Here is a 24,077-nt window from a genome sequence, read left to right as displayed (position 1 = left end):
GCTTAGCTAGACCGTGGTGGTTCTGGGTTTTTGGAGCAGCGTGACCTGCTGCAGTGCTGGGGTGGCTTTGCCTCCCTGTTTGCAGGTACTCCCAAGCCCTTTTAGGCCACCACAGGTAACCAGTGCTGAAGATGCTCCTCACTTTGACCACTCTGCAGCTTCCAGGTACTTTTCAAACACATGTGCTGGGTGGTGAATCTGTGGTGAGCCACTCCATCCCAAGGAGGGATCCCTTGCTTCCCAGCAGCAGGTGGTCACAGGGCTCCCTGTCCCAGGTGGCTGTGATTGCTGTGGTTGGTCTCTGCCAGCTCTTGAGGGTTGGTGGCTTTGGGGGCACTGTGTCACACGCACAGCTTCTACTGATGATGATGGGGTGGTTTGACCCAAGAAATATGGGACAGCTGAGGGCACAGGTGAGGAATCCTTTAAGAGGGAACAGGTGAGGGAGTCATTAGCTCCAATCTAGTCCAGCTGTGCTGGTGCTGCGCAGCTTTTCGAGGCGAGACAGCCCCGCTTTGGGGTCTTGATTCAGCGCGGTGCGGCTTCCCCGAGCATCCCGCTCCGCACAGCGGGGGCGGCAGCGGAACGCGCTTCCCTGCACCCGCTGTTTGTGCGGGTAGGTAGGTGGGCTGAGCCCCGCTCGCCGGCGCCGAGGCTGGGAAAGGGTTAATCGCGGGAGCGGGGGCGGCGCGGGGGCGGGCGGCGGGCGGGGAGCGCGCCCGGGCTCGGCGGCGGCGGCTGCCGGGGAGGGCGGAGGGGAACCGGGGCTTGGCGGAGGGATGAGCGGCCGGCGGAGCTGAGCCGAGCCGAGCCGGGGGAGGCTGCGGGAAGGCGGCGGAGACGCGAGCGGCCGGCCCCGGATTTCCATGGTGTCGGGGGCCGTGTGGATTACCCCGCCGTGAACCGGGGAGCCGCTACCCCGAGGAGGCGGGCGGCACCGGAGCTGCGAGGTCTGGTGAGTGAGCTGAGGATGGTGAGGGGGCTTCTTCCCAGGGGAGTGGGGTATTCTTGAGGTTGGGCATCCCCGCTGCCCGGGGCGGTGCGGGGAGGAGGGGGTTTGGGCTGGTCCCCCCGTGCCCAGCGCGGTCCTTTCCCCGTGGGTCGCACCGGGGCTGCAGAAGGCGGGCGGCGCTCGGCCGGGCCCGGGAACCGGCGCCGCGGGCAGCGGCTGTGCCGGCAGCAGCATCCAGGGACGCTGCTGCAGAGGGGCAGCGAGAAATCCCTCCGAACTCGCCCATTCCCGGCCGTCTACCTCTCCCTTCTCCCTCCCCGTGGTGTTTTAGGTGCGTATGCACGTTATGCATATATGTATTTTCTCGTTAATTCTGTGGTCATTTGTTACCGCTCGGTCACGGTCTGGAGCAGTTGATGCACCAGAATAAACTCATTTCCATTTAAAAAAAAAGTTACTGCTGGCGAGGGGGGACTTTTTTAAAATCACCCTCGATTCTTGGGGAAAAAAATCCTCATTAAAACTTCGCTAAATCCTCTCAAGACCCTTTTGGAAAGGCGATGAGGATGGTGAGTGCTCTTGTGCTCCCTTCAGGGAAATCCCAACTTGTGTGCGCTGGTCCAGGGCTCCTCCAGCCCCCAGCGGGTTGGATGGTGTGCGGATCGCGGCGGAGGCTGCTCCGCGGGAGGGCTCGGTGATTCCACGCTGTCCTCTCTTGTCGTGACCTCCGTGTAACCTGGCACGGTCGGGTATTACAGGCTTTGTCTCCATTCGAGCTGTGGCCGATGCTTTCACATTCCTGGAGGTGAAGTGAAAGATGTTCAATTAATCTGTGTTCTAAGGGGTATCAGAAAGTCAATAGGTTAATATTAAGTGAGGTGAATAGTAAGTGGTAGAGAAAAAAGAAACTGCGCCTCTGTGACCTACGGTTCAAAATAATGGCTTGGAGGTGAGAGAATGTGAAGTTAGTGGAGTGCCATGATGTGCAAACCTACTGCTGACAGGGTTTCCCTGTTATTTGCTGAGCACTTGATGCTTCGCTAGTGGCTTGAATGCGTTTAACAGATCTCGGCTGGCTTGGGGAGATGGTCTCGTCTCTCCTCCTCTGGATGGCTTCATCGATAGGGTGTCTAAAAGTTAAATGACCTACTTTACAGCTGAAAGACAGATGCCTCGGAAGAAATCTGTGTCATCTTCAGAACAGATGTTTAGCTTTTTTCCTTTAACACAGAGGTGTTAGATCCTTTAAAACACATTTTTTTTCCCTGGTCTTTATTGTTGTCCTTTTGCCATTTGTTGTCACTTTGAGGACCCTCAAAGCTGAAATGTGATATTTTGGGGTGGGGCAAGGAACCAGATAAATCAGCCTTGATTTAAGAAACTTGATGCAATGAGTTCCGTGGACGTACAACTCCTGTTGTGAAACGGCTTATCTAGCAAACCAGTCATCTTTCTCAAATCTAACCATACCCACAGCACTTGTTGCGAGAAGATAAAGTAACCCAATTTACTCTTCGTTGTCTTTATAGTGTTGCTTGATGTAATTAATCATGGAGTTCCCCCCTGGCTTATAACAAGTTTTGGTGGTGGAAACAGGTAATAGATGCTGCACGAGAGCTGCCCACAATCCACCAATATGATGAAAATGGCTTTTCCCGGTGCTCTTACCACGCTCGGTCTTGCTCTTGGTGTTAACCCTGAGCTTTCCCTGCCTCTCAGCAGAAAGGAGACAGAGCTGGATGCAAAAGGGAAAATGCAGGTTCCGGCTGGCGGTGGGAGCCTGGAGAAGGGGTGGTTGCTCCTGCCCTGTGCTCTTTAACTCTCTTCAGCAAATTGCATTAGTATGTGACAAATTGGCTTGCAAAGCAGCTAAATGGAAATGACATTTGGAACAGTTTGCTGTGCAGACCTTGTGGTGTCTCGGGGAAACATGTGATTTGCAGCATCTTCCCGAGATCTCCAATTTAACGAGCACTACGAGGCTTTCCAGAACTTACTTTGGGAGCTCCTGTTGCAGCTAAATGTGGGAGTCTAGAGCGCGTCTTGGAAAAATTGGCCAAAAGCTGGGGCATATGTAGGCGCAGACTGTCTCATGCTGTAGGCAGCTTATCTGAAGAACTGAGCTAGGCAAGAAAGCAAAAACCAACATGCATGTGGCAAGAAGGCTTAAGGTGGAAAGCCGCGCTTGCTGTTTGATGTCGGTGCGATGCTTTCCTGGGGGAGCCGGGTACATCTCACATGTACCTTTGTTCAGCGGAGGTTGTTTTAGCGGCTCTCCGAGGAGCCTACACCTGCTTCTCATCCCGCTTCTCCGAGCGCATCCGCGTCTGTTTGAACGTGGCGGCGATCGGGTTGTTTTAATTGGCCCCTCTGCAGTTTGAACGATAAATGTGTAATGGGGGGAGGCCCCCCCGCCTGGTCCAGGCTGTCAGTTTTGATGGGGAAGCGTGTGCTCGCCTGTCCCCGTGCGCTCGGGCACCGCGCTCGCTCCAGCCTCTGGAAATCGCTTTCCCCCATCTGCGTTTGGCATCCTTAAAAAGCCAAAACCAAGATGAACCTGAGCTCCTGAGACAGGCCCCTTCACATTTCTAAACACTCTTGATTATTCAGCTAATCTTTATTTCATGGGCCTGTTACAAGAAACACAAACGGGGGAGAAAGTAGAAGGCGGTGACACATTTAAAATACACAAGAAAAGTGCTGGCAGGAATATAATTGTTCTTATTCTGGCAATATGGAATATTTATGGGCCTAAGTTGTGGCAAGATTCTCTGTCCCCCCCCCCCCCCGCTCCCACCTAACTCTGCAATGTTGTTTTCCCAGTAAAACAGTAACTGGGGGGTGCTGTGCTGCTGGCAGAGCCCCGAAGCCCTAGCTGTCCGTCTGTCTGTCTGTCCCTGCGGAAGGGACAGGAGGAGCGCAGCGCGCTGGCCAGGCTGCTCGGCTCGGACCGGGAGCAGAGCTTTGTGTTACAGTCTGTTAACTCGCAATAATTCAGAAGCGTCCCCTTGGTGAGCCTGTGAAAAGCCCCCTTTGAGCTGCCCGTGTTTTGTAGGAGCCCGCTGCTCCCCCGGGGCATTTTGCTATTAATTCATTAGATCTGAGGGGTTTTTTCCTCTATTCCCCCCTCCTTTCTTTTTTTTCCCCCACCACTCTCTCCCTGGCAATTCAAACAGTGATGAATGGACAAAAATCCCTCAAGGGAAACATTTTTTCACTTAGTTACAAAGATTTCATGGCTAATTAGGGTAAATGTGGTTTTTAGAGTGTTAATCTCTTAACCAGCTTGGCTGGGAGGCCACCACCACAATGCAAAGGGGAGGGCAAGGGGAACCAGGGACGAAAAGGTGCTACCAAAGTTCTTCCCGGGGCTGAGCCACAGACATCGATGGCTGGATCTGATGCGTCGTTATCACCAAGAGCATCCTTAGCTCTGCTAATTGGGCGCCCACCTTTCCTCCCAGGGCACGGCTCGACTGTGCAAGACTTGAAGGCGTTTTGGTTTGAGGAGACCACAGCTCTTTGTCTGCAAAATCGATACAGAGGGAGCCCCCGGGATGAAAAGCGAAGCGGGAACAAAAGCAGAATTGAGGGCAGCGTGCTGGTCTTGGGTGGCAGAGACGACTGCCTGGGGCTTGTGTGCGGATTTGTTCTCTGCGGTGAAAATATTGGTATTTACTGTGTGTTTTAGTGCCAGTGATGGCGATGGGGCTGCTGCAGGTGCCTCGGGCTGGGTCCCCACGTGCTGCTGCACCAACGTGGTTGCGGGGTGGCCACGATGCCCCCAGCGGGCACTCGGGCTTGCTGGTGAACTGCGTGGTCCAGGTGGTGTTTTATCATCAAAGGTGGATGTTTTGCTGATGGAAATCATCCCCCCTTTGCTACTGCGGAGGAGAATTTATCCTCGATGTCTCTCGTCTTTTTCCTCCCTCCTCTGCTCCTTCCCACCTACGCTGCCTCCCCAGCATCTGCCTTTCCAACCTGGTTTTTACTTCTACCCAAATGGTTCTGGTACAGCGGGGCGAGGAATTCGTGAGCCGGCTCCTCGCTGTAGCCCACTCTGATGCAGCAAGATGGGAATGGGATGTGGGCTTGAAATTCCTCCTCATCCCACTAGAGGGGATCCTCCGGAAAAATGAACATAAACCCAGCGACTGGCGAAGCTGCGCCGAGCTGGGGTCGGAGCCCCGGTTCCTCCGAGAGGGACATGGTTCTGGGAGCTGCGGGTCTCACCCAGCGCTTTGCTGAACGCAGCAATTGGAGCGGGGGAACTGCAGGATTTTAGTGCTTTTTGGAAATTGCTGGCTGCGGCTGCCTCTCCTTGTCCCTTGTCCAGGAAAACATGGCCCCCCCCTCAGTGTGGCTTGTGGCTCCTTGACCCACTGTGGTCTGAACTCAAGTGCTGGGGTGGGGGCAAGGCTGCTCCAGTAGAACTTCATGAAGGAAGCGCAAGTTTACCAAAGACGCGAGCGCGGCGTATATCAGTGATGTACCTAATGTGCTGCGTGTTCTCTGCTGGGGGTTGAGTCCGAATTACGATCCCTCTGTGTGTTTCCAAGGGCCCAAGTGATGCCCTCAGCCTGGTACTGGGGGCTGCCAGGGACAGGGTGCTGGGAAAGAGGTGCCCTCCCCTCCGTTATCAGATGGAGCCCATCTCATGTTTCTCACCGTAATCGCTGCTTCTGTTTGGGCGAAATTGAACTGGGAGGTGGTGATGGGGGGGAATGAAAAGCAAGATAAATGTATCGTATTATGAAAATTTAATCCTGCTTTGCCTGGGCTAAAATTACATTCAGAGCAGGAGATAAAAGGCATCAGAGTCATGTTATAAAGAGAAGTCCAGATCATCTCCAAAGGCAGAATGATAAGGAGCCTGTGAGAGCCCGAGCAGGAGCCTGGGACCAGCCCTGACCGTGATCACGGATGATGCTCCGTGCAGGGAGACGTGCTCAGCACCATCTCCACGCTTGGCACAGGAGATAGTTCTTCCAAGAAACAGGTCGGCTGGGGAAGTTTGGTTACCATCTGATGCATTTATATGTTAGTTCCCTGCACTGTGTGCTGTGGGTTCCTTAAAATCTCGGTGCGGAGGGGCTGTCCCGTGGTGTCATGGGCTGCTGGCTGTCTTGAAGCACAGGAGAGGCTTTCTGCTTTCTACTTTCTGCTCTTCAGAGGTCCTGCATACCCCAGTCATTCCCTGTGTGCTCTGGGAGCAGATGGCAGCGATGGTGGGGACAACCCAGAGCCCATCCCTGGCTGTGTGCAGCGTCGCTGGGGGTCCGATGGAAGGCTCCCGGCTCTCCGAAACCTCCCTGGAGGTGACTGCACGTTGTACTTGGCGTGTCAGCCGCTTCCCGGGCAGGAACGTCCCTCGCAGCCCTTTTCCTGCTCCGGCACCGCTTCCCCACTTCATAAAAGTGAAAGGTGACGTCTGAGTAAATATTACACTGACCTCTCACCTCGCCGCCTCCCCCCGCCACTGCTCCTTTCTCAGGGCTCATTAACGGAGCTGCCGGCTGACCCGGGGCTTGTGGCGCGGTGGGGGCTCGGTGCCGGAGCACGAAGCCACTGCATCGCGGCCGGGAGCTGGACGGGAAGGGCAGGCTCCTTCCTGACCGCCGAGGCTGAGCGCGGTGAGCGGGCGTTGGATCGGGGAGCGCGGGGGGCTCTGCGGGTGACGCAGCCCGGCCGCGGTCACCGATGGTGGTGGGAGCAAGGGGAGATGCTGCGCTGGGGTGTTGCTCTGTGGGAACAGTCACACCAGCAAAAATCAGCGTGAGCAAATTGTTCGGAGGGGTGAGGGCAGGCAACAGCCCAATGGACTGGGCTTCTGCATCTCTGGGGGAACAAGAGGGTTCCACAAGGGCTGGGCTGGCGTCCCCAACTCGAGCACAGAGCTCAGCAATGGGAGGGCGGGGATGTGAGGGGCAAAGCCCTCGGAATGCGCAAGCATCTCCATTTTCCTAGGGAAGCTATGGTGGGATTGAGGAGCAATGGTCTTTGGAGAGGTGGATATCAGGAAAGGTTCAAGGGAATGGCGAACTTTGCTTTCAGCTCACGCCTGGCTCTTAACAGCACTGGAAAAGCAGCAGCTCGGTGTCAGGCTCCGGAGCCCAGTTTCCCCGTCCTGTGTCTGGGAAGCCACACAGCACTGGGGAAAACAGGAAAGCTGCGGGGCAGCGCGGGGCTGCCGCTGGCTCTGGTGCTCGTGACGTGCGCCGGGAAGGAAGCGCGTCCACCGCGACCGGTCCGGGAGCCGCCGGCAGACCCTGACTCAGCGTGGAATGAGTTCCTCATGTTATTTCCAGGCTCGGTCAAGCCTGAGAATAAATGCCTCCCGGAGACATTTACGTGTGGCTTTTTTATCTTCCCTCCATGGAGGTTTCGTGTCATCGGTGAGAGAGCTCGGAGCGGTCCCTGGTGCGCAATGAGCTGGAAGTGGTGGAGGAAACTGGTGAGAGAAGGGCAGGAATCTGGAGTTTTGCAGGGTTTTCCTTGGTGTTTGTGCTTAAACCCCTTTGGTTTGTTAACCTGGGAATGAGCTTCCAAAAAGTGAGTTTAAGCTCTGAGACTTTAAGACTAATTATGATAGTTAAACTACAGGCTTTGAGTTGTTCTTATTGGCTTCCCAGTTGCTGCGCTTCCAGAGTTTGCCGTATCAGTTTTTTTGTGTATAGCCCAAAGTGGCTGTTTTTGCCCCCAGGAGTGGGAAGCTGAGGCTCTCCAGGTTCTGGGAATTTGCTGTCACAAATGCTCTAATGAATGTGTGTGCATCGGTAGCAGGGTTGAAACCTCCCAAATCATGTTACTGAGATGCGCGATTTCCCTCTTTGAGAATATTCCAGAAGCAGCAACAAGCACAGCGGACCACAGCGGGCTGGTTGCTCACCCAGGTAGCCAAATTTGAGGGATCTGCCTGTAGTTGGTTGACGTGAAGAGCTTTGTTTCCCTGTGGCTGGGTAGATGTATTGATGTGAGAGCGGAGAAATGCTAAGTTGGCTGCTTAACAGGGATGTTACAGCTCAACTCCCTAAAACGCACCGGCTGTCTCCTTTACTCATTCATTTGCCAAGTCCCCAAAAAGTCTCAGTGACAGGAGCAGAGGATGGAGCGCTGCCCTCATGATCAGATTTCCTGCCTTTGCTGGTTTATGTCACAGCCTGTGATGTTATTTAAACAACAAAAAAAGCCTGTGAATTTCCTTTTCGTTTTTAGTGGAAGTGCAAAGAGGTGGGGTGGGGAGGAAAAGGGAGCGCGCCTGTCGGGTTCTCAACCAGCTGTATTATTCTTATGTTGAAAATGTTCCACCTCACAGGTTTTAAATGCGTGCCCAAGCGAAAATATGGGAGCTCCTGGGTGTCGGGAGGGCCCGAGCGTGGTTGGGTGCTGCAGCTCCGGCTGTGCACGTGTCCCACCATCAAACCCCCATCCTGGAGCTTCACTGAGTGTTCTGGAGACAGCTCTGAGCATTCTCCCGGTTTCACTTTATGAAGTGTTGGTGCTGAGGGTAGGGCACAAGGAAGAACAGAGATGCCTTAATCCCTTCCTTGGTTCAGCCATTGGATTGGGGACACGTAGGGCAGCCAGAAACTGCTTGAGTTGACCAAACTGTGACCTGAGAGCTGGATTTTCTGTGTGGTTTGGGGGGTTTTGTTTGGTTCTTTGTTTTGTGTTTTTCCTGAGTCAGTTTGTTGTATATTGAGTATTTTCCAAAGATGCCATGTGCATACTTACCTGGGGGACTAACTCTTTTCAAAATCAGGAGGAAGAGCTTCTCCAGGTCCGCTTTGAAATGAGAAATGCTTCTGTGCTTGCCCTAAACCTTCTCAAAAAATCTGATCTCTTTTGTCCGCCCCTCTGTATTTCCAAATCAATTTAACATTACAGAGGCGCCATCCGTCGTGTTACAGAAGCTGGAAGGGCCAGATGAAAAACATCCCCAGTGAGTAATCCGTTTGGCTGAGATACGATGCAGCAGCAAAAGTTTGGCTGCAGGCTATTTCTCTCCTAGTTATTACAGAGTTTTCTCCGTGGTTCACGAGGAGTTAATTGCGGTGACGAGCCCTTTCTCTCATCAGCCGACCCTGGAGCTTTGGCTGGAGTGGTGGATGCGGAGCCTTACGGAGCAGGAATTGTGTTAAAAGCTCATTTGGGTGCAGGTTTAGACTGTCTTTAAAAACCTCATAGCAACCGAGGAGCGTGGGCAAGCGCTCCGGAGTTCACGGGGAGAAAGAAGCAGGAGCCCTGTTGGCTTGTTCCCTGGGTTATAACAAGGTGCTGGGACAAGCGCTTGCGTAACTTGGCTTTTCAAGGCGTAAATGGTGCGACGGGGCAAGTCTGGTTCCATCGGTTCCACCAAATAGGTTTTCTGACTTGGAGGTGTCACAACTTGGCTCGGGCTGAGCTGAGAAGCGCTCGAACAAAATCTCAGAAAGAAACAAAAGCCAGAGGCTCTTTTAAGGGATTCCAAGGGTGTTGTATAACTTGTTTAAAAAAATAAACCCTGCCCATGGTACTGGGTGGCTGGGAGGCTTAACCTCCGGAGTGACGGGTTGGGTGGGATCAAACTGACTTTACAGATGGAGTTTTGCACTTCCGAGTGTGAATTCAGCACCGTTTTTCCTACAAACAGTTCAGATTTTAACTTGAGAAAAAGCAAAATATTGTCTCCATTTGTGCACCCCCGACAATTCCCTTTAGGTTCTCTGCGAATTTCCATTCTAAACACAACACTTTGCTGATTTATCTGCTTTAGCCATCTTGTTACTGAAGGGAGTATAATATTAATTTCCGTGTCACTGAGTTTTTCTGATACATCATTTGGTTAATAGTGTTATGAATCTTAATGTAAATCAGTTGGGCTTTGCTTCTGGCCTCTAAAAAGATGATGGGAGAAGTGATTCTGGAAAGTGCACCAGTTTTCCGTGGAGCTTCATGGAAACTCAGCTGTGAGGGAGTTTCTTTTTGACCGAGTGTCTCAACCCTGTTGTTTCAGTGGAAGTTTTGCAGTTCTCAGGGGGAATATAGCTCAGATCACTGAATTTTGCCTTCCTTTTGTCCCCAACAACCCTGATGAATTTGCTATAAATATATAATGGGTTTGGAAGGCCCATTGTGGTTGTGAGGGAGATACTTTCAGATGTTCAGTTGTATAAGTATTCCTACAACCTGTGCTTGTTCTGATGTGTTGCTTTGCACTGCTGTATTTTGTAGAGCAAACTCAATTGCCACTGCAGCCTTTCTTTGGTCTGATAAAGTATCAGTGAGGTCCTGCAAGAAATTCGACTGTAGCTTCTCTCTCTTCTAGATCCTCCATATGTTTTATGGAATCAAGGAAATTTCATTATCAGTTTTTAACCCATCAGTGTGTTGGGTGGTGGGTTCAGGCTGGATATAAGGAAGGAATTGTTGGCCCTGAGGGTGGTGAGAGCCTGGCCCAGGTTGGGCAGAGAGGTGGTGGATGAACCATCCCTGGAGACATCCCAGGCCAGGCTGGACGGGGCTCTGAGCAACCTGAGCTGGTGAAGATGTCCCTGCTCATGGCAGGGGGGGCACTGGGGGAGCTTTGAGGGTCCCTTCAACCCAAACTATTCCATGATGCATCTGTTCAGGGGTGGTGACACTCCATGGGGACCACGGGTGCTGGTCCACGCTGGGACATCTGCAGGGCCGCTGTGCTCGGGTGCGACAGCTTCCACAGAGGGGTGTTGAATCAAAGGGTGTGTGAGGAGCTCTCCAAGCAGCTCGCGCTGCATTCCTGTGAAATATGGCCTTACAAGTCCTTGAAGGATTTATTGTTTTCCGGGCACTGCTGGATCCAGTCCGATAGGCTTGGATATAGGAAGGAAATGACTCAGTTGCTCTACAGACAAGTGCAGCTTTGAAATTCAAAGAGGCAGGAGACAGCTGAGAGGCTCCAACTCATTCCCATCGGGAATCGGGGCCCTGCGTGTCTGTTATTCTTTGTGTGCAGCACTTGGGGGTCGCAGCCGGGACGGGGCAGCGGGTTGGGGGGGATGTTCTGCTGGGCAGCGGTCACGCTGCGAACAGCCGATGTCTCAAAACCCTCTGGCGTGGGGACACTGCGGGAGAGCAGGTGACAGGGGGCGAAGCTGGGGAGTGGGGGGGGAAAGGCTGCGGCAAGGCCGGTCTGGGGTGGTGGGAGCAGCTGTCAGGCTCCACCTGACCATCGCCAATTGATTCCTGCGCCTGGGGCACGGCTGGGAACGGCGTCTGGGTTTCCCAAGACGTGTTCCCCACCCACAACAGGGTGGGAAGTTTTAGAAGCGTGGAGAACCATCCCTGTGGATTAGCCGCACGAGGAGTTTTGGGTGCCCCGGCTCCCGTGTCTCCTTCCCTCTCAGCCATGGAGGGTGTTGGTCTCTTCTCTAAAGGAACAAGCACCAGGAGCAGAGGAAACGGCCTCAAGTTCCACCAAGGGAGGTTGAGGTTGGATTTAGGAACAATTTCTTCCCCAAAGGGCTGTGGGGCATTGGAACAGGCTGCCCAGGGCAGTGCTGGAGTCACCATCCCTGGAGGGTTGGACAGACGGACATGAGGTTCTCAGGACATGGGGCTGTGCCAGGGGCGGGTTAATGGTTGGACTTGATGATCTTGAGGGTCTCTTCCAACCAAAATGATTCTGTGATTCTATCCTGCCCCCACGGTCCCTGGTGTTTGCATCCTGGTCTGAGTTAAGCAGGGATTTGCCACAGCAAGTGGAGACAACGCTACTGATTTTGCAAGACAAGCTCAGGCTTTTAGGAGCTCTTCCCCAGCAAGGTGTCTTGTCCTTCTTTAGCCTCATACAGTAACTTCTGGCTGATGTCAGATGTGGACGTAAGCAGATGCTTTCTCCATCCCATTATCAGCTTGGTTGGAGAGAGAGAAGTTTTGAAATGACAGAAAGATCCTTAGCAAGGAAACAAGAGTTAGTGTTCAAAATAAAGAATACAAGACAGCTTGTTTCATCTAAACAGAAGGGTTATTAAACAGCCTTGAATTAATCAGTGATCTGCCAGAGCTCTGAAATTGAAAAGCAGGGCAGAGGAGCATGGAGCGGATGAGTGGGAAGAAGCCGCTTTCTCGGGTAGACATTGATGCCCAAATACCGCAGGAGAGGAGATGGTGTTCAGTTGATGGTGGAAGGGAGCTGAGAAGCTCCCCGATGCTCACAGCTCATCAAACTCAGTGACACTGGCTGGGCATGGAATGAAGATGCTTTACATTTCCCGGCGTTCAGGCACCTCAGAACATATTCAGAAACTGCATCCAGCACCCCAGTGATGCACTGGAAGGGTAAAGGGCCTTCCAGAGGTAAAGGCGTTTCTTCCGTGTCGCTGCTAAAGCTGGTGCTGATTGCGGTTCACAGCACATCCTTCCACTAAGACAGGCCTGACGAGGGCTGGTTAATGGTCCCTGAAGGGTTCTTCAGTGCTCTGTGGCTCTCTCCTGCATCAACCTGTCTGCTTCAGTATCGTTGCTAATTTAAAGGCTTTTGCAGTCGTCTTCTGCCTTTCCAAATCCTTGCGATCCCACGGGGGTACCTGGATGATGATTTCTTCCAGTGCTGTGGTGGGAATGACAGCAACTGTGACCGGCAGCTGAGATCTGGAATAAAACAGTGAGGCCGTGGCGCTGGTCAGGGATGAACCTTTGTGTGCTCTTCCCCTTCTCATCCCAACAGCTCCTGTACTGGTTTGGTGCCCTACAGCCCCCGCTGATGGGGAAGGACAGCGGGGTGGCTTGATTTGATGTTTATTGCTGTTAATCTGAGAATATAATCCCATTCTGGAGCAGCACAGAGCATCATAACCAGTAAACACCTCTCGAACGGGGAAACACGCCTGAATACGCACACAGACAGTTGCGTGGTTTTAATTTCGGCGCTGCTGGCTGAGCGCAATCTATAGCCGCCCAGCTGGGGATTCAGCATCTCGGAACCTAATTTTAACAAATGTACAATTTCCTGGTTTACTTAGGTAACAGCGCTGTGGCTACTGTGTAAATACATCTGGCTGCCGTGGGGAGTGTTGGGGATAACGAGCCGCACTCGCTGTACAGGGCTGGCACAGCCAAAGGATTTCTGTTTCAGGATTTCTGTTTAATGGAGTGGCTGGGGACCCATTTAATTCGAAGCTGGGGTTCTTCAACTCGCCTGTGGTGCACTTGGAGTGGGGCCAGGAGAAGCTGCTGCTTATTTTTCTCCTCCAGTTCAGTGGCCGCTCTGTGATCTTCCCTGTTGTATTCTCTTGTAATAAACTGCAGCTGGATGTCACCTGGGGAGAGGGCGCCGGGCTGGGGCTCAGGAGGTAAAACTCCCGGCTTTGCCACTGGGACCTTTTGCCTAGCCCTGGGCAAATCGTTTAATCATTTAATCTGCTTGCACCTAAGGTCACCATCCATTAAATTCTGTTTTATTGGGAGTAAAGTCCATGAATAATCAAACGATGTTCAGGTGCGCCGGTGAAGAAGGGTGGATAAGCCTCAATCCATCAGGACTTGGGTAAGAAACTAGAAAAAGCACTTTTGAAGGGACATACTGACCTAGATTTGCCTGGAGGGGTTGTGGAGTCTGTTTTTGGAGGTCCTTAAGGACAGTTTAGACGTCTCTTGAATTATGATTATAGCTGGTCCTTAGAGCAGGAGCCTGCATTAGAGAATCCCAACTTTCTGGCGCAGATTTGTATGGTTTAATGTTATCCAAAGCCATTGACCTGTTTACGCAGGTTTGGATGAAACTCAGGCTTCCCAAAACTTGAATAAGCCAGCTGTGAAACTTGAGAAATGTTAGATTTTTCTCTTCGTGTCACGCTTCAAGGCAACCAGGAAAACACAGGTCTGTTCTGCTCTGTGCTCCAGCACCGTGTTGTCACCAGCCTTGGGTCTGTCCCCAGGGACCGCACGATGAATAAAGTCGTCTTTTCCCAGCACCTCCCTTGATGCAAGGTAATTTATAAGCTATTTCACAGCAGTGTACTCAAGCTCAATAGCTGCCAGCTGGGGTTTCTCAGATAGCAGGTGTCAAGTATCAGCACAGGGAAAGGAAAAGGTGTCTGATTTCTGCCACCTAGGTGTCCTAGGTTGATTATGAATTTTTCGGGATGGCTTTTGGGGGTGGCGGGTTAAATGTCTCCAGCTGCAAAGCACAGCTGGGTGTAAAGAAAGCCGGAGCCACAGCTGCAGTCCTGCTGATCTCTGCTCTAAGAGTTTATGAAGAGTCGGACCGAGAAGCGCTAAACCAATCCCTTACTCATACTTTACTACAGCAGTTTGTGTCTGGTGAATCCCTTTTGAGTCTTCCATCGCTTGAATGTCCGAGCGCCTCTTGTGTGAAGGCGTTATCCCCGTTTCACAGGTGGAACAACTGAGGCAAAGAGTAGCAATGCCTTGTCCAGGTCTGTTCTGCAAGGCTGGGACAAAGCCGGGGGTACCACCGGACCATGGGTAAGGCTGCACCAAAACACGGTTGCAAAAATGAGCCTCCAGCAGATTCTGTGTTTCTCTTTACCCCAGACCTGTTGGGATGTGTGTGCTCGAGAGAGACGGAGCGGGGGGAGAGGTGGCTTATCCGGTATGCGCTGTATAAACAACAGCTGAAGTCTGGACAATATGAACAAATTTTGTGCATAATTCATGCAATCGTGTTTGTTATCAGGGAAATGCCTTTTCATGGCTGGGTCTCGTTCTTCCCCTCCTCTTCCTTGTCCCAGGGCTGGAGGAAGCAATAATCACAATACTGTATTTTGCCCTCTTAACTCTTTCTCAGAAAGCTGTGAAATACCAGCCCTGTGAATAAACAGCTCTGGGGAAGCGGGGAGCAGGGCCAAAGGGGCAGTGAAGCCCAGGGGCGAGGCACAAAGGTGATTTTTCAGCCCGAAACCCAGAGGATTTGGCATTGCAGGTTGTACTTCAGGCAAGGCTTGGTGTTTGCCATCCCTGTGGTTCAATAACCTCAGACCTCGCTGGTGGTTTGCAACTTGCTCCGATTGTTTTTGGAGTCAAAGTATTCTAAAATAATGAAAAAAATATATATATATATGGCACTAGGAACCTTCCTCATTGCATTATAGTACAACAGTTTGGCTGAGAGCTTTTGTCTAATTAATACAAAACCCTATTAATAATTGCAAGGTCTTCCTCCATGGCTGACAAAGGTGTCCTGAATATCACTTCTTCAAAGGGAATAAATCACTGCAGCAGCTCTAATGGTTGGAAAGATTTCACAGGAGGATTCCCGATGGGCTCCAGGAGGGATGCAGCCCTGGCGCGTGTTCTCACTTGCTACAGAGAAATGACCAAATTCTGGGCTTTTTTCCCCTCGTTCCGGTTGGCAGATAAGCTACGGAGCCAATGCAAAGAGAAAGGGTCAGGCTGGTGCAAAGGGTGAGCTTGTTCCAAATGGTTTCTTCTTGTATTTTAGTTTTTATAGCGTAGCCTGCCCTTTTGGTGACCGCTTCGATAATTCTGGGGGCTTTCTGACAGCGCGGTGACCCGCAGGGGGTCAGCAATGCGAGCCGGCCGGGCTCGCAGCCATTGGTCTTATTTGACTATACAAAGCAAAAAGGGCAGAATCCACCTCCAGCTCGAAAGCGATCGGAGCTCGTCGTCCCCCTCCCCGCAGGCTCGGTTATTTCTCAAGAGGCAACTCGCCAAACTCGCGTGGCCTTGGGAGAAAAACCGTAGCGGGTTTTATTGCTTCTCTTCTGTGTTTTCTTGGGGCGATGCTGGGACTGGTGTGGATGTGCTTGCCGTGGTTTGGAGATGCAGGGGGTGGAGGGTCCAGGGTGGGAGCTCAGCGATGCTGCTGGGGGCTGTGTATAAATCACTGCCCACGAGACCAACCCTACCCCGAAATAAAAGATAGCGGCACCGTGAAGCAAACAGCTGCCTCCCTGGTGACATCAAAATTGGTTCTTTGATCCGTCGTTTTCCACAGGAGATTCTCGTTTTGTTTTTGCTTTAATTTTCCCTTTTTGCTGCTTCCCCCCTTCCCCCTTCGTGTGTGTGTAAAATGCCACTAATGACAAACTGTGGTGCCTGTGAGTGAGTGACAGCTGAAATAAGAGAAATGAGTAATCGGGCCTCCTGAAGCCCTGTCGCGTGGAGATTAAATGAGCCCTTTTTTCTTCCCCCCTCAATGAGAATCATGGGCATTTGAATAATAATATTATAGTCTCCATTAGGATGACAGTGGGGGAAAAAAATCGGCTCAGACCTGTGATTATTCCTTCAATCTAATAATTATTTAAATACCAGATAACTCCTTTCAGCCTAATTGAGGCCTTTCAGCTGCTTGGGTTTATATTGTGTCCCTGAATTTACTCTCTCTTTCACCTTGCGTTACTAATAGCTTCAGATTGCTTTTAAGGCCGTATTTTAAACTCGCTTCAAAAAAAAAAAAATAGAGGAGAAATTAATGGTCAAACAGTATTAAGGATCTGAGTTTAAATTGCCCGTTCTCCTGTTTCCCTGGTGTTTAACTCCCCAGCTGTTCTCAGCCATCCCCAAACTCCTCGGTAGGACGTGCGGTGGGTTCTGTTGGTGTTTGATGTCACTGAGCTCGGTTCCCTGTCCTGCACCTACGTGTCCCCCCATTCTGTTGTCCCATATGTACATATGGATAGAAAGTTAATTATTTAAGTATATTCATTTCTAGCTTGCATTGTTCTTTTCTCACTTTGCAATATTAACAAATTGGAAAGCCCCCGAGCAGGGGAACTGTTGTGTGCTGAGCTCGATAGCGGAGTCTCCCTGTTCTCTGCAGAATCCCTCACTTTCTGGACTTCTTGAACCAGAGCCCTGTGCTCCAGAAGCATCTCTGCTTCTCGGGGAGAGAGAAACTGGGGTAGGCTTTACGTTTGGACTCACTTGGAAATTTAACGAGGGCCAGGGAGGTCACTGGGCACATTGGGGTCCACAACCAAATAATAAGAATGCAGTGGTGTCTGCATCCCAGCCAGGAGAGACAGAAACCACTTCAGCCAAAGGTGGCAATGAAGAGACTGGAAATAAGAAGCGAGCAGCAGGGAAATGTGTCCCCGAGCGGAATGAGAAACCCATTACCGCTCTCTTTCTCCTGTCTTGTCAGTGCCGGCGCGGCGTGTGGCCCGGGGACAGGGCTCCTTTGTCACCTTTCAGAAACGCCCGGCTCCGCTCCCGGCGTTAACAAGCCTGAAGAGCGGCCGTTCGGTGACACTCGCTAGTGAGCTCGGTGCAGGTTTTCAGTGGCGTGAATTATTTTAAATACCGAAATGGGGATCAGCATCAATCAAATCAGGTGCTGCCCGCAGGTGAGGAGAGCTGAGCTAAGGAACGGCCTCCTGCATTGACACACAGGGCATGGGTGGAGAATCAAATGTGCAAAGAGTGCAAATTTTTCCCTGGTGTGTGTGCTTGGGGCTTACACGGCCATGGTGGGACTTGGTTGTGGAGAGGGCGGTGGAATGGTGGCTCTTCTGAGGGCTGGTGTGACCCTGTGGTGGAGAACATCTCAACCCAAGGCAGGCTGAAGTGGTTCATTCGATCATCCAGCCTGGAGCAGGTATGAAATGTGTGATTTGGGATGAAGGAGGACTTCACGATGGTTTTCTGAGTGCCCGTGGTCAGATCTGTGGTGATGGGCAAGGCTGAGATCAAGCCAGGAGCCCAAGTCACGGTCACAAGTCAAGTCACGGTCGTGTCTGGAGATGGCAACAAAGATGAGACACAATCCAGTGACCTCCAGGTGTGTCTGTGGTGACAAAGGAGGTGCAGAGGTTGTCTTTAATATTCATATCTTCGCTAGAGGAGTCTGCCGTATTAGCAGAGGTGATGAGGTGGAGCAGGCGGAGGGTGGTGATGCTCCTCTTCATCAGCTCCCGTGTGCTGTCCGGAAGGGCGGATGGAAAGCTCTGGTGTAAACGTGCCTCTCGGAGGCAAGTGCCTGTTTCCTAAGGAAATTCCAGCCTGGTGATTCCTAATTCAGCCTGACAGCCATGAGCAGGGAGGATGGGGATGGCGGTCAGTGGGGCTCCAGCCCATCCCTTGGGTCTGAATGAGGTCTGGGTGCTTTGGGAGCACCCACAAACAAGCCACAAACAACAAACCTACCTGTCTTTGACACCTAATTTCTCTGTGGATTTTGGTTAGAGTCTTGCTTTGCCTTGCCTTGTCTGTGTGGGTGAAAACGTGTCAATGGAAGGAGACTCTAATTCTGACTGTTCTCCATAGAGCTGTCAGGAACGGTGTGTGGACAGTTCGGTTGGCATCAGATCTTCTGGACCCAGTGTCTAAGCTGTCACTTTCTGTAGCTTTTAATCATCAGAAGTTTTGTTAGAGCAGGAAATTTGCCCAGGGTTCCCGGATGGGGAGTTTGTCCCCTGCACGGGGACAAGTGTTAAGGTGTTGATCTAACCACGTGTGCCCCACCATCATGGCAGCTGCTTTTCAGCAGTAAAATACCTTGCGAAGGCAGAAGTTTCTGCCTGAAAAGCACCTGCAGAGGTACCTCTGGGCAGAGTGGAGGGGAGATACTCGCGGCTTTGGTGTTTATATGCTCAATGAGCTTGCCTGCAAGAGAATTCCTCCTCGGGTTTCTGAATTAAATCATAAAGGACTTAAAGGTAGAAAATACCTCTTATTTCCTCTGTTGCTTCCAACAACACACCCTGCAGGAGGCATCCTTTTAGCCAAGGTTGCAGATTGATGGCTGGGTGTGCGAGCTGCGGGCTTTGTTTTGGGCTGAGGCTGATTATTCCCTCCCCATGGCTGAGCAGAGTACATTACGAACAGCTAAACCACATACACAAATTAACACACAGAGGCTGAACCAAGTGGCAGAGCAACAAGCCTGAACTGTTTACCGATAAGTTAGGAGACCTGCTTAATTCTTGTAGGGCTTAGAGATGTCCTCACTTTATCTCAAGGACTGTGTAATTAGAAAGCCTCCTTAGAATTATATCTGCAGGACACACTGGATCTAATCCTTTGCTCTGTGTATTTCTTTTCTTTCCCCAGAACCATGTGAGGGACACTGTTGGGGCATAGGACACGCGTGGGGAACACGAGGTTTGCCTTTCCCAGGATGGATCAGAGGAAGAACTGGCCTCGGGTACCAGACTCCGATGGCTGGTCGGTGACTTTGCTCTGTCTCTTCCTGGCATCGCTCTCCCGAAATGTCTCCAGCAACGCCTTGTTCAGCACTTTCCACTCTGAGAACCGGGACTGGACATTCAACCACCTGACTGTCCACCAAGGCACTGGAGCAGTCTACGTTGGAGCTATCAACAGGGTTTACAAGCTTTCAGGTAACCTGACCATTTTGGTGGCTCATAAAACCGGTCCCGAGGAGGATAATAAATCCTGCTACCCACCCCTCATCGTCCAGCCATGCAGCGAGATCCTCACCCTCACCAACAACGTCAACAAGCTGCTCATCATCGACTACTCGGAGAACCGGCTGCTGGCGTGTGGCAGCCTGTACCAGGGGGTGTGCAAACTGCTGCGCCTGGACGACCTCTTCATCCTGGTGGAGCCCTCGCACAAAAAGGAGCACTACCTGTCCAGCGTCAACAAGACGGGCACCATGTACGGCGTGATCGTGCGCTCGGAAGGCGAAGATGGGAAGCTCTTCATCGGCACAGCGGTGGATGGCAAGCAGGATTATTTCCCCACCCTCTCGAGCCGCAAACTTCCCCGGGACCCAGAGTCGTCAGCGATGTTGGATTATGAGCTGCACAGTGATTTTGTCTCATCCCTCATCAAAATCCCCTCAGACACCTTAGCCCTCGTTTCGCATTTTGACATCTTCTACATCTATGGTTTTGCCAGCGGTAACTTTGTCTATTTTTTGACTGTCCAGCCGGAGACCCCAGAGGGCGTCTCCATCAACTCCGCCAGCGATCTCTTTTACACCTCTCGCATCGTCCGTCTGTGCAAAGATGACCCCAAATTCCACTCCTACGTGTCTCTGCCCTTTGGCTGCGTCAAGGGGGACGTGGAGTACCGCCTCCTGCAAGCTGCCTACCTCTCCAAGCCAGGAGATGTGCTGGCCAGGTCCCTCAACATCACGGCCCAGGAGGATGTCCTCTTTGCCATCCTCTCCAAGGGACAGAAGCAGTACCACCAGCCGCCCGACGACTCCGCGCTCTGCGTCTTCCCCATCCGCACCATCAACGCCCAGATCAAGGACCGGCTGCAGTCCTGCTACCAGGGGGAGGGCAACCTGGAGCTCAACTGGCTGCTGGGGAAAGACGTGCAGTGCACGAAAGCGGTAAGGATGCTCGCGCTGGTATTGATGCTCGACCCTGTGGCACACAACCCTGCGCAGTAGGATCGGTTTTTCAGTCTGTGTACATAGTAGTCTTTTTCCCCTTTAATCCACGTTGTTATCAGACAGTTGGTGAAGATAATTAGAGGAAGGGGTGGCATTAAGGCAGGTGAATAAGGTGTGCAGCTTGCTGGAAGTATTTGCTGTTCCCAGCCTGTGGCTCTCATCCTTCCCCAAGGAGGAGGATGGCATCAACCAACTAACAATTTAAATACAAACGACAGTGGTGTCTTTTGTATTTTTATTCAGCTGATTTCTTTAATCTTGATTCACGCACATGTTGTTCCTGGGCTGACTCGGGGATCCCTGGGGCCTTCTTTTGCCGAGCATATTAAGTTTGGCTGCTGGGAAGAGATAAACGTGGGTTAAATGAAATGCAAGAAGGAAGGTGAAGAGAAGTTTGAGTGCTGGCTTGCACAGGGGGGAGTCATCCTATTGCGGTTGCAAATAGATGTACCTGAGCATTTGGTAGTTTCCTTGTGGAAAATAAGCGGGTTGCAATCAGTGTGGTGGCCCCTCGCATGTCAGCACCCAGTGTCTGTATTCCCTGTATCGTGGAAGGGGAAACTGAGGCACGGAGAGGTGGTTTGTAGGAGAGTGCTCAGTAGAATTAGAAAACAAGTGCAACTGTCTATTTGACTTGAGGTTCCTCCTACCTAAGCGATATTTTGGAGCAGCTGCAGAGTGCCTTGGCCTCGGGAACAAGCCATTGCAGAAGGTGGCTGAATCTGGCAGGTTCCCTGGGCAGGAGGTGGTGGTGGCTCCCACCCTGTTGTCCCCACCGCCGCATCCTCTCCCTGTGACCCTGGTGTGTGGGGCTGCCCCGTGCTTTGTGTTTCGCTCACAGTTGCCCCAACCTCGTCTTTCCAGCCAGTCCCCATCGATGACAATTTCTGTGGCCTCGACATCAACCAGCCCCTGGGAGGCTCGACGCCGGTGGACGGGGTGACGCTCTTCACCTCCAGCCGGGACCGCATGACGTCTGTCGCTTCCTATGTCTACAACGGCTACAGCGTGGTGTTCGTGGGGACCAAGACCGGCAAGCTGAAGAAGGTAGGATTATTTCTGTGGTTTTGGAGAGCTGGATCCGTTTCTCATCTCCCTCAGGAGGCTCTGATGCGAGTGGCTGCTGCTGTGTCTCATGGATGTTTCCCAGTGGGGAACTGAGAGCCAGTCAGGAGCAAAAATCACAGAGTCTGGGTCACAGAGAGCCTTGGATATTACATCCTTCCCTGTTGTTTGAGGTTTCTTGCATGTTATCATTCAGCAAACTATGATGTGTGTGTTTGTGAGGCTGATGAAGAACTTATCAGGGCAATAATGGAGCAGTGTGATAGGAGGCAAGCAAGGAGGTGATCTGCGATTTCGGGGTTTGAGTGAACCTCTGATCTATATCCAAGATCTCAGATTTTTTCCTCCTTTTTGGCGCACTGATGGAAATCTTGCAATAGTTCTGAGATGTTTCCCAGCAATCCTGCAACTTGTGTAGAAGGCAGTGAGTTAGAAAGCTTTCAGTGATGGCACAATTACCCATGATGGCAGGATGATGGGTCATGGAGGGATAGGAATGGGTTAACGTGGCTGCTTTTGGAAACAGAGCCTCAGGGCAAAGTCCTACTGCTTCTCTCTGCCTCTTACCTCCTGCTCTTCCCCCTGACAGCTGGATGATTGATCAGTCCTGGAAGATAACATTCCTCACCCTCCTCATCACAAATACTGGGGCAAGTTGCCCAGGGCAAAGAGATGCTCCTGCTGGTTTCCTCTCCCAGCACAGGGGGTTGGGGATTCCAGTGGGTTTTAGGATTTTGAAGTCAAACTGGGATTTATTTTTGCTCCCCCCTCTGTATCTTCTGACCCACTCTTCAGTAAGTAGCATGAGTCCCAGCCATTCTGTGGTCCTCGCTAGTCCTCTCTCAGGAATTTCATATTTAAATCGAGTGTGGAATGGCCTTGGGGTGTGTAAGTGGAGGGGGAACCCCCCTGCTGTTGGTCTTTAGAGTTGGAGCTGCAGCTGAAGCTCATCAGAGTCTGCAAGACCCTGATCCAGCTCCAGCAAAACCACCCTTGGAGATCTGCCCTGGAAAGCTGAGATCCTTTAAATTAACCTGGAATGAAAATGATAGCATCAGGTGAACCTGCTAAATGCTTCTTCCTACCAGGGAAAGGGTTAACAAATGTAATCAACAGCAGGCTGCTAAATTTTTGTGTCCTTAAGCAGCAGGGAATTTCTTCCTCTTCTATCCAGGAAAATACAAGGACAGGCAGATACTACACTTGAATGTCTGCATCATTTTAATTACATCAGTTCATTAATATTCATTCGGCACTTTACAAGTGCTGAGTAGTAGTAAATTAGGTGCCTCCCTGGTGCCTCTGGAGTGTCAGCGGGGCGACTGGGAACACGGGGGGCAGTGGGTTTGTCGGCAGAGCCCCCCTGCTCCCCACGCACCCGCGCTGGGGTTTTTTCTGGTTAAATAGATGGCAAAGTCACCCTCAGCATATTGTGAATGCCATCAAGTGACAGACCAGCCATGCAGGCAGGACCTGGCTGTTTGCAGTGGTTTGGGGGGGCAGGGGAGGTGCCTCATTTAAAGCCAACAGCTTGTGCCTGCACACTAGATATTTATTGTCGCATCCCATGAATTATGTAGGATTACAGAAGCAGTCTCTCTAGCACAGTTGAATTCCTTGCGCTCGCCTACGTTGCACGCCCACCTTTTTGGTGCCAAGTGGATCTGTTCACACCCGTCCGCTTCGCTCCGTCCAGAAGGTGGGATAGGGGTGATGAGGAGGAAGTGCTGCGAGAATCCTTCATGTTTCACCTGTGTTTGAGCCAGTGGTAACTAGGCACTGAGAAAATGGCAGATCTGTTCCAGGCATTCACTACATTCAGCCTTTTGTGGCATCTACCAAGCACCCTGATCTAATACATAGTGATGCTATCTGCAGCTGGTGGGACCCATGCCTCCTGCTATCATTACCTGGAGCTATCTCTGTCGCATCTTCTCTGCATAGGGCTGGGAATGATGTTCTTCTCCATCTTGTGGGCCTGTCCACAGTTTTAGCGAATCTTTTCTCATTTGGCATGTGGGATCATCTTTTACATGGCCCAAGGGAGGCTGCGTGGAGCGTAGGAAGCAGCTTTGCGTTGAGCGGGCGTTGTAGACCCGGTGGCAAGTTAACAGGTTGTCTCCAGTTTCTTGTGCGTGTTCCGAGGCCAGACATGTCTCACAGTCAGCGAGTGCTCGGGATGCTCAGGACTGTTTCCATATCCCCTTTTCTCCATATGTGAAATGAGGACGGTAAGAACGTACACACCTCTGTAAGTGCCAGAGATGTACAGATAGACGCCTTGTCTCCTCCAACTCACCACCTTGCATATCTACCTACACAATTAATCTCTGGAAGCTCCATCGCGCCTATTCCTTCTCCCACAGGTGCTGATTGATTTTGGAAACAAGCTGGTGGCTCACTCTGGGGTTTCACATAAGGCACTTTTGCATAGCTGGAGGAAAGAAGTCAGGGAGCCGGCTCTGAAACCTTTCAAATTTGTCTGTGCTTCCCCAGTGAGAATTCATTACTGAAAATGCCGCGTTATCTCACCGATGTCCTTCTTCCCATTAACTTTTCACTGAACTGCCTCACGTATCGTTCCCTTAGAGAGCGGCTGCTGCTGCTGCTTCAGCCTCTCTCCTCCAAAGGAGATGAATGTGAAGGTCCCCAAGCCCCTACCTGCACTTTTCTGGTACAGCCCTATGTTTTCTAGCTCTACCCTCATCTCTGGGTACATTTGAAGTCCCTTTTTACTCCTTTGAG

The 24,077-nt window shown here is 51.7% G+C and overlaps 1 protein-coding gene across 2 annotated transcripts in view; it reads left to right on the top strand.

The window, feature by feature from the left end:
- The first annotated feature begins 755 nt into the window (after window positions 1-755).
- The window catches only part of PLXNA2 (plexin A2), a 158,664-nt gene continuing 135,342 nt past the window's right edge, over window positions 756-24,077 (top strand). The window contains exons 1-3 of one of the 2 annotated variants that reach the window (XM_071817606.1): window positions 756-955; window positions 18,950-20,204; window positions 21,132-21,314. In XM_071817606.1, coding sequence (XP_071673707.1) covers window positions 19,017-20,204; window positions 21,132-21,314 — 1,371 coding nt within the window. In that variant the 5' untranslated portion in view covers window positions 756-955; window positions 18,950-19,016. The remainder of the gene's footprint in view (window positions 956-18,949; window positions 20,205-21,131; window positions 21,315-24,077) is intronic. The other variant, XM_065854699.2, reaches the window with a different exon arrangement.

This window comes from Patagioenas fasciata, chromosome 21, assembly GCF_037038585.1.
Source record: "Patagioenas fasciata isolate bPatFas1 chromosome 21, bPatFas1.hap1, whole genome shotgun sequence".
Lineage (NCBI taxonomy): Eukaryota > Metazoa > Chordata > Aves > Columbiformes > Columbidae > Patagioenas > Patagioenas fasciata.
The sequence above is the reverse complement of the archived record's forward strand: the minus strand, read 5'-3'. Positions and strand labels throughout refer to the sequence as shown.